This window comes from Peromyscus leucopus, chromosome 15, assembly GCF_004664715.2.
Source record: "Peromyscus leucopus breed LL Stock chromosome 15, UCI_PerLeu_2.1, whole genome shotgun sequence".
NCBI classification, from domain to species: domain Eukaryota; kingdom Metazoa; phylum Chordata; class Mammalia; order Rodentia; family Cricetidae; genus Peromyscus; species Peromyscus leucopus.
The window spans coordinates 19,479,122-19,490,097 of record NC_051076.1 but is presented as its reverse complement, the minus strand read 5'-3'; the positions used below and the strand labels follow the sequence as shown (position 1 = coordinate 19,490,097).

The 10,976-nt window shown below is 39.3% G+C and overlaps 1 protein-coding gene across 1 annotated transcript in view; it reads right to left on the bottom strand.

The window, feature by feature from the left end:
* Positions 1-511: 511 nt before the first annotated feature.
* LOC114690640 (kinesin-like protein KIF28P) overlaps positions 512-10,976 on the bottom strand; it is a 64,056-nt gene continuing 53,591 nt past the window's right edge. The window contains 1 exon segment of the mRNA XM_028865485.2: positions 512-1,917. Coding sequence (XP_028721318.1) covers positions 1,762-1,917 — 156 coding nt within the window. The 3' untranslated portion in view covers positions 512-1,761.

Below are 10,976 nucleotides of genomic sequence, written 5' to 3'. Positions count from 1 at the left end.
TGCCATGTCAATTTAGTTAAACAATCCTGTTTCTCTTAAGGTTGAGTGGTACTCCCTTGTATACATATGTCATATTTAAAAAGCTGGTCATGCATAGGTGGACACTTAAGCCTTACCTCAGCTTGAGAATATTGCTGCAGTGGACATGGAGTATGGCTAGCTTTCAACATGTTGATTTCAGTTCTTTTGAGTACACACACAGTAATGGGATTGCTTATTATCATATTATCATAAGATAATTCTGTTTTTGTTGTTTCGGGGAACCTTTGCGGAAGTACTGCATACATTAAGTGATAAATTATCATGAGACTTGAACAAGTTAACAAATGTTTGGAATTAAGATTGCAGTCTGGCGCCTGGTAAATGTGTGTTAACCTTCACTATTATTTTTTTAAACTTTTTAGAATTTTATGTGCTTTGGTGTTTTGCCTGCATGTATGTCTGTGTAAAGTTGTTGGATCTCCTATAACTTGAGTTACAGACAGTTGTGAGCTGCTATGTGGGTGTTGGGAATTGAACCTGCGTCTTTTGGAAGAGCAGCCAATGTTCTAAACCTCTGAGTCACCTCTCCAGCCCCAAGGGTCACTATTCTTGTGGCTTTGTTACTAGATGTTTCCCTGGCCATAAAAGATTTTCGTATAGACTCTTCCTAGAGTATTAGTGTCTGTCAGTCTCTGAGACTCACCAACCATTTGTGGGACCAATATCCGCTGCAGGATGGACTGTCTACTGAAAGGAGCTGGCTGACATTCAGCTCTGCACCACAGAGATCCTACAGTACATCACTACTGCGGCTGAGCCCACTGAATGTATTTCAAATAAGCATATGAATAGAAAATGAGTAGGGAAAACTCGTGCATGGGTGGACTTGTTCAAGAGCAAGGGTACAAAATAAAAAATGTGAACTAACTATTGTCTATTTCCGACAACAAAAAGAAACAAAATCAACTAATCAGGCAGGTGTTATTTACAGTGTGGAATGGAAAAGCCAGGCATGGTGGTTCACACCTGCAATCATAGCAGAAGGGACCATTAAGAGTTCGAGGGCAGCCTGGGTTAAGAGAGAGACTCTGTCTCAAAAAATAAAAAGTGAACAGACTGGAGAAATGGCTCAGAGCCTAACAGCATGTGCAGGTCTCCCGGAGGACCAAGATCAGCGCCCAGCAACCAAGGTGGGGTTAACGGCTGCCGCTAGTTCTAGCTCCAGGTGATCCAACTCCCTCTTCTGGCCTAAAAAGGTACTGCACACATGTACAGAGATACAGACAGACATACACACACAACAAAATTGTTCTTTTTTAAAAAGGAAAAAGGAAAGGAATGTGAACTATTTCCCAGGAAAGCACTGATGGTACTTGTTACTGAGCATGCTTTCTGCCAGGCATTCTGCCAGGAAGGTGGTAAGCATTAACCATCCCAGATAACTGATGAGTAAAGGGAGGTCAGTGAGTTGCCCCACACTGTACAATGTAGAAGGGTAGAATGTGAGCAATCAAATCCAGAGCTCCAGGTTCTGACCTTCACCATAGACATCTCCCCTCACCATCCTGTATACATGTTAATTTTTTTTATAGATTTTTAAATCCATTTAAGGCTCAGTGTGGGTCTGGGGATACAGAGGCAAGAGAAGGCCAGTTTGGTCCACATAGCAAGGCCTTGTCAGAAAAGAGGAAAGTGGAAGCATCTTACCTAAAAATGGTAGACGCAGTTATGTGAGTCAATGAAGTCATTAACTCAGAGCATGTTTCAGCATGCTCATCTTCACTGTTGGGTATGCAGTAGATACTCTTTCTTCTTCTTCACTATGGCAGCAACATCATTTTTCAGCTTCTGTAAACTGGATTCAAGCAGGTCTTCCAAATCTTTGAGCATCAGTGACTGTTGGTGAACAAAAGGTCGAAGCATTTCATCATCTTCCTAAAAATTAAATGAAAGAAAAAAATGACAGTAGATTTCATATGACTAGAATAAAAATATTTAGTACATGTGAATGAGGTGTCCAGTAAATGTTCCCACGTGGCTAAAGAAGTGCATTGGACCGTTTTGAGCAGTCAGCAGTGACCAGAGCAGGCACTTGAGGAAGGCCATTTGAATCTAGCAAGAGTAGATGAGATCATCCGTAATTTCAGATCAGAATGTTCTGTGTTCTCTCAGTACTATAGACATGGAGACTTGCACAAGAACTCCCAGATGTAGGGGTTTGCTGACTTATCCCTGCCCAGTGGAAGCGAGTACCACTGAGAAGGGATTCCAGAGTCCAGTGAGCATCGGCAGAGGGCAGGGTGGGGAAGGCAGGTGACGTAGCACCTGTTTGGGCTCCAGTTTGCTTCCTGGATTGTCAATAGGTTCCTGCCTGTTCAGATCCTTTGCCCATTTTTTTTTTCTCCCAATGAATTTTCCATGTTTCTTTTCCCTATTTCTTTTTTTTTTAAGATTTATTTATTTATTATTATGTATACAGTGTTCTGTTTGTATATATGTCTGCACGCCAGAAGAGGGCACCAGATCTCATTACAGATGGTTGTGAGCCACCATGTGGTTGCTGGGAATTGAACTCAAGACCTCTGGAAGATCAGTCACTGCTCTTAACCTCTGAGCCATCTCTCCAGCCCTTCTTTTCCCTATTTCAAAGGTAATCATTTATATATTCTGAACACTAATAGTTGATGATATTTATGGGTTAGCATTCAGGAAGTTTTAGATTTTAGGGCCTTTTGGCTTTTTGAGTAAGACATGTTCACCCAGTTAAAATCCATGGAAATATCCCAAAATCAAAGAACCCTGAAACGTTTTAGATAAGGGATGGTCAACCTATGATATGAGTTGGCTTGTAATTATTCTTGTGTGTCTAGTGGGGAGGAAGGTGGTCACAGGTGTGCCTGGGAGAGCCTGGAGTCAATCTCAGTTGTTCATAAGGAGCAGTCCACCTTGATTTTTTTTTTTTTTTGAGGTGGATTTCTGTCTTGAAGCCCACTGAATAGGCTAGGCTGACTGGCTGGTGAGCTCCAGGGATCCCCTGCCTGCCTTTCCCTAGGACTGGGATTTTACACACTCCTGCCATGCTTGGCTTTTTATATATGGTTCTTGGAGTTAAACTCGGACCCTCCTGCTTGTGCTGCAGGCATTTTACCAGCAGAACCACCTTCCCAGCCCCGAGTGCTTACCATTAACTTTATTTATGGGGCCTGAGTTAGGGTTTCTATTGCTGTGAAGAGACACCATGACCACAACATCTCTTATAAAGGAAAACATTTAATTGTGGCTGGCTTACAATTGTAGAGGTTTAGTCCATTATCATAATGGTGGGAAACAGGGAGGCATACAGGCAGACATGGTGCTAGAGAAGGAGTTGAATTCTGCATCTTTATCCACGGACATCAGAAGTAAACTGAGACACACTTCCTCCAAGAAGGCCACACCTACTCACACAAGGTCACACCTCCTAATAGTGCCACTCTTGTTGCAGGATATTTGATCACACAGTGAACCCTGAGGTTGCATTATTTACTGAAAAAACCTGCAAAGCTTTGGTGTGACTCAGCCCTAACACACACCTTTAATCCAAGAGTTTTCTGCTTGAATATTGTAAACAGGATTAATTAAAGTCAACCATAGGTCAAGAGGTGGGGCAAGCAAGCAGTTGACAGGAAAATAATCATAGAGAGTATGAGGAAGTCAGGAGGATGGAGAGAGAGACACACACAGGAAGTAGAAGGGAAAGACAACCAGTTGGAGGAGTTTTGTTTGAGATGGCATAGGAGAAAGGTCATCAGAGGAGGAAGGTCAGCTGGGTGCTTGCTCCGCCTCTCTGAGCTAGCAGGCTTTCACCCCAGCATCTGGCTCCCAAGTCTTTATTGGTAAAATCAAATGATTGAGATTTTGTTAAAAACAACATTTGGCACCCAATGTGGGGCATGACCACATGGACAGAGAAATCATGTTAGCTGTGGAAAAACTGAGAAGCCATTTGAGTACTGGGAAGTACTCAAGGAAAGAGTTAAGTAATATTAAAAAATAATGCAGGGTATTAGGGTCCTGTATAGTGCTACTTCAAATGGCATGAAAATAGAAAATGAAAAGATAGATGACTTAACTGAGATTGACATAATAGCAAATATAATTACTATCAGTCTGGTAATTCATATTTTATCCTTAATACTTATGGTAGTTTTTTTTTGTGCCAAATATGAAAAGTGGATTGATAAGATACAATCCTTAGAAAGACTTATAAATGAAAATAAGAAAAATACTCAGACACAGACAGAGGAATTTAGAGAACTACCATGCCACCACATGATGAAACTGAAGAGGAGTGGCCCAAAGTTGTTAGAAAACCAACCTTAGTTTATCCAGTTACTATGCAAGAACTACCGGCAGATGATACACACCCTAAGGTTACCAGGAAGTTAAATGGAGTCCTATAAAAATATTATATTTGAGGAGATTTAAGGAAGCAGTCATTTCATATGGTATGCATTCACTCTATGTGAAGCAGATATTAAATTCATGGGAACAGCATTATCCCACAAGATTGGAAAGATTTGGCACCAGCAATATTGGAAGCTGGTCCTCAGTTAATAATGGCAAACCTGGTGGAAAGAGGAAACTAGGGCCATACAACAGTGAAATAGGGCTAGAGGTGTTAATACTTCCCAAGATCAGCTTCTAGGTAAAGGTCAATATGCTGAGTTACAAAGGCAACTTGAGTTTGATGTCACTCCATGGCACTATATTGTTTAGCAGCTTTAAATGCTTGGGACAAGGTTGAAGAATCAGAAAAGAGGTCTGAGTCATTTACTAAAAATTGTACAAGGCCCAAGAGAAGCCTTCACTGATTTTTTTTCAAAGATTGACTTCAGCTATAAATAGAATACTATCAGATCCAGAAGTCAGGCAAATAGTAATTGAATCTTTGGCTTTTGAAAATGCTAATTCAGAATGCAAATGGATGATTAGGCCTTTAAAGGCGAGACTGGCACCAATAGATAAATGGATTAGAAATATGGGTGATGTTGGATCTCACATTTATGAGGCTACTCTGATAGAAGTAATTTCTAAAAGTTTTAAGAAAAATCCAAATGTTAGATGTTTTAATTGTGGTAAACAAGGTCATTTCAAAAGAGCCTACAGACAGGGCATTCCTAGAAACAATGTTTTTCCTAGGAATAATCCAAACAGAAAGCCTCTTACCTTCTGGAATATGCAGAAGGTGTGGCAAAATATGACATTGGACCAATGAATGCCCAACAAGGGAGAGGCAAGGTAACCCTTTGCCATTGGGAAATGCCCTAAGGTGCCTTTAGCAGGCCCAGATATCAAATTTGGTTTAATCATTCCCTGTCAATATCAGAGAAACTCATCCACAGAGCAATTAAAAGATTTAATGCCCGTTGTTAAAAACAGCCCTGCTCTGGATGTAATCAAGGACAGAACAGCTTCAGTAGATAAAAAATTCAAGAGACCAGAAAACAAGTATTTTGGCAAACTGGATAAATGATTAGAGACCAAAGCTAAAAATACAAATAAATGACATTGAAGTTGAAGGTTTAGTAGATATAGGGGAAGATATAACAATAGTTTCACCAAAATCTTGGCAACTAGATTGGCCTCTCCAGGAGGTAAATATTCAGCTTCTAGGGATGGGAACTTTATCTCAGATAAAAAAGTAAAAGATAGATCAAGTATATAGGGCCAGAAGGAAAAATAGGAAAATTAAAGCCACATGGAGCTAATATAGCCATGAATGTAGGGGACATGATTTCTTACAGCAGTGGAAAACACAGATTAACATTCCACCAGTCTCAGAAACAAACCATAAAATAAAGAATGCTTCTGAGAAAAACATTAAAAGGTAGTATCAAGAGCAGTCACAGACTGTTCAGGTTGTACATAAGCAGGGCACAACAGCTGCTGATCTTTCAAAGGAACCAAGAGCCCTACCTTTAAAATGGTTAATTGACAAACCTGTCTGGGTGGGACAATGGCCTTTGACATCAGAAAAATGGCAGGCCTTAGAACAGCTGGTACAGGAACAGCTCAATGCTCAACATATTGAAGAGTCAAACAGTCCTTGTATTTGTCATTAAAAAGAAATCTGGAAAATCCCAGCACTTCTCTGTGAGTTCGAGATTATGAGCTTACTGTCTGGTAAAATGGAGAATGGTAACAGATTTAAGAACCATAAATAACGTGATCCAGTCAATGGGCTCTTTACAGCCTGGAATTCCCTTGCCTTCTTTATTACCTAAGGGATGGTCTACTATAGCAACTGATTTAAAGGACTGCTTTTTTTTTTTAACTATACCTTCACAAGAACAATATAGAGAAAAATTTGCCTTCACAGTGCCTACTTATAATAATCTCAGTATGTTAAAAGGAATCACTGGGGGTGAGGGTTGGAGAGATGGCTCAGTGGTTAAGAGCATTGACTGCTCTTCTAGAGGACCAGGGTCCAATTCTCAGCACCCACATGGCAGTTCACAACTGCCTGTAACTTCTGTTCCAAGGCTCCAACACAGATATACATGTAGGCAAAACACCAATGCACACAAATAAAAAATAAATAAATTGCCGGGCGGTGGTGGCACACGCCTTTAATCCCAGCACTCAGGAGGCAGAGGCAGGTGGATCTCTGTGAGTTCGAGGCCAGCCTGGTCTACAGAGCGAGATCCAAGAAAGGCACAAAGCTACACAGAGAAACCCCGTCTCAAAAAACAAAAACAAAAAAATAAATAAATTGAAATAAAAGGTATCACTAGAAAGTTCTTCCACAGGGAAGAACTTTGTGTTACTGTTTTGTTAAATAGCCCCACCTTGTGTCAATATTTTGTACAACAGCCATTAGAACTAATTCATAAAAAGTTTCCTCAATCTAAAATTTATCATTTATAAGAATGGTATCTTACTTGCTGATTCAGACTCAGATATCTTAGAAAAAATGTTTGATGAAGTAAAGAAAGTTTGTTTTGCTGGGGATTACAAACTGCTCCTGAAAAAAAATATGAAGAGGAGATTCTATCAATTATCTAGGATACCAGATAGGTTTACAGAAAATTGAACCACAGAAAGTACAAATCAGGAGATATCAATTACAAACTTTTAATGATTTTTAAAAATTGCTGGGAGATGTTAACTGGCTGTGGCCCACAATTGGATTAACTCCTCAAGAGCTATGTAATTTATCTCAAACCTTACAAGGTGATAAGGACTTAAAGAGTCGAAGAAAATTGTCAGCTGAGACAGAGAGAATTGGCTTTGACAGAAAAGAAATTATGAAGTGCAGATGTGGATCATTTGGATCCAGAGTTTGACTGCACTTTGGTTATTGTGTCTTCACTCATTCTTCCACAGGATATTGCAAAGAGAAGACAATATCTTAGAAGGGATATTTTTAGCACATAACAGAGTAAAAAACTAAAGACCTATGTATAAAATGTTTCTGAATTGATTCTGAAAGGAAAATTGAGACTTCATCAATTAGCAGTAATAGACCCAGAAGAAATTGTGGTACCTTTTACTAATACTGAAATTGCCTCATTATGGGGCAGAAAGTGAACACTGGCAAAGAGCTTGCAGTAATTTTTGGGAGAGATTAGCAACAAATATCTAAAAAGCAACAGATTTCAGTTTATAAAAGAACTAATTGGATTATCCCTCATACAGTAAAAGGGACACCAATTTCTGGAGCCCCTACATTCTATACTGATGCAAATAAATCGGGAAAGTGAGGTTATAGGTCAAGAAAAGTAAGTAAAGTGGCTCACAGCCCTGATGATTCATTTTAAAAATCAGCTGTATTATGGTAGTATTAGATTTTCCTAAATCTCTTAAAATAGTTACTGACTCTCAATATGCAGAAAGGGTTGTTTTACACACTGAAGGCACTGAACTTATTCTGGATGATGCAGAATTAACTTTGCTATTTATTCAACTAAAACAAGTAACCAGAAATAGAAACCATCCATTGTATATAACATGTATCAGATCTCATACAGGCCTACCAGGCCCTCGAGCACAAGGTAGTAATGAAATGTATCAGCCATTAATAGGAAATATGTGAAATGCCCCAGAATTTCATAAGAAACCCTATGTTAATAGCAAAGGTTTGAAGAAAGGGTTTCTTTCTATCACTTGGCAACAAGCCAAGGAAATTATAAAGAAATGTCATACTTGTTCTTTGTATAATCAAACTCCAATACCTGCAGGAAGTAACCCAAAAGGCACCCAAAGAAATGAAATTTGGCAAATGGAAGTGTTTTATTTTTCAGAGTTTGGAAAATTAAAGTATGTGCATCATACTATAGATACATACACAGGCTTTCAATGGGCAACTGTTTTAAGTCCTGAAAAGGCTGATTCTGTAATTACACAGTTATTGGAAGGTATGGTTATTATGGGGCTACTTGTACAATTAAGACTGACAATGCTCCAGTGTATGTCTCTTGGTAAAAATGGAACAGTTTTTTGCATATTACAACATAAATCATATTACAGGTATACCACACAATCCTACAGGACAAGCAGTTATAGAAAAATCTAATCACACTTTAAAAGATATGCTTAATAACAAAAAGGGCACTAAAGACCTTCAGAGATAGTATACTGGCTGATTTTGTGTGTTAACTTGACATAAACTAGAGTAATAAGAGAGGAAGGAACCTCCGTTGAGGAAATGCCTCCACAAGATTCAGTTGTAAGGCATTTTCTCAATTAGTCATCAGTGGTGGAGACCTTAGCTCATTGTGGGTGGTGTCATCCCTAGGCTGGTGGTCCTGGGTTCTATAAGAAAGCAGGCTGAGCAAGCCATGGGAAGCAAGCCAGCAAGTAGCCACCCCTCCATGGCCTCTGCTTCAGCTCCTGCCTCAGGGACCCCACCTTGTTTGAATTCCAGTCCTGACTTCCTTCAGCAATGCTGAAGTGTAAGCCAAATAAACCCTTTCTTCCCCAATTTGCCTTTTGGTCATGGTATTTCATTGAAGCAATAGAAACCCTAACTGAGACAGATAGATTACACAGTGCTTTGTTAACTTTAAATTTTTAAATGCTAATGAGTAATAGGTTTTCTGTATTGCAATAATAGGTTTCTCTGTCAATGCAGTAGGCCAGATCAAGCCAAACTGAAAAAGTAAAAGAACAGGTTTATTTGAGCAAAGCAACTCCTGGGTGAGTTCTCCAGCCCCAGAGGTAGAGGCAGGAGAAGTCACATGCCCGAACTAAAACAGGGAGCTTATACAGCCTGTAGGTGAGGGGTGATGACGTGTCCACCACAATCTGGGGTTGTGCCCAAGTGTGGTCAAAAGCTGAGCACTTCAGGCAGGGACTTGGGCTGCTGACAAGTTCAGGGGAGGAGCTACCATAGCCACCAAAAATACAGAACTAGGCTTTTTGGTGCCTTAGAGATTCTCTGAGATGGTAGGGCTTGGAGAGAGAGAGAGAGAGGAATGGGGCTAGATTCTGGATCATGTAGGGGCAAGCTGGAAGTTCCAACTGAACAATGAGAAAGGAACAGCACCTGTGGAAAGACATTGGAGAGTAGGAAAAAACTGCTGAATTAAATCAGCCTATACGTTTTAAAGAATGGAAACAGGGATATGTGTTACATTGGGAGAGAGGTTTTGCCTTTGTTTCCACAGGAGAAGAAAAGCTGTGTATACCATCAAAATTGATAAAGATTAGATTCGAACAAGAGAGACCTCTTGATTAGGAGAAGTGATAGTTCATCAGACAGCTTGGTCATTCAGTCCAAACTAAACTTATAAAGACCTTTCTTTTGATCAGGCATGAAAGAATAAAAATAAAAAATAATATTTTTGAATGATAATTTACCAAAGGCACACTTGCCTTACTGACATGAAATGAAAAATAGGTATTATATTAAACTTGATCAATAAAAAAAATGATAGAAAAAAAAAAAAAAATAAACAAAGTGACAAACACTGTTGCACATGACAAATTGAAACACGAAAAGCATGCAATAAATAGGATTATAACTATAAAACATAGAAATGACAATATAATATAGTTCTTTTTCTTTTTTATGTTACTGGATGGTTGTCTTAGATTCTACATGTTTATTTGGATGTTAGAGTGTAGATTGCCATGTGACCCACGATATCTTGGACATCACCTTTTGAGTTTTCTTCTTAAATAAAAAAGATAATTTTATTGTTTGGTATTAAAAACCCAGTTAAGATATTTCAAATGTTTTAAGTAAATTCAAAGGGTTACAACAGTTCACACTTGTTTTCTAAATCTCTAAGAGTTGGCTTGATTTGGAGCTAAGATAAAATATTTGAGCAGGGCAGTCAGTAGTAGCCCATGTCTTTAATCCCATCAGAGACAGGTAGACCTCTATAAATTAGTTGTTTTCTAAATTCTAGAATTAGAGTAAGCAAGGTGGTGGTGGTGCATGCCTTTAATCCACCACCCAGGGACACGATTCAGATACAGCTTCTAATAGGAATGGTTGCCCACTAGAGCAATTACATGCCACACTTATAGATCTATAGAAAGCGTCTACAGGGTTCCCAGAAAGGCGGCTCATTTCCAGTGGAGACAGGAACAAATTGCAGCTTTTGCAAGGGCCAGTAAGCCCTTCTTGGTTCATGAAATCCTGACCAATATTGAACCAGATGATGCCCTAATTATGGATATCATATTTATTGGTGAATTGACAACTGGGGAGTCTTCATAAAGCATAACGAAGTCCACCAACTTTTGTCTGTTGGCTTCCATGGCAAACACTTTCCATTTATAGAGAATAAATATTCTCTCTTTGAGAAACAAATCTGGACATTTTATGAAGCATGGAAAACCTTATACTCAGTCATTGCCAACCACCCTATGGTCATAAGAGCGCCCCTTACTACGATGGATTGGAGCTGTTCAAAGACAGAGTCTTCACAGGCTTAGCCATAGAAGGAAAGGTACTACAGTGGAAATGGTACCCATCTGAATCCCTTTGTGACCAGGATGTG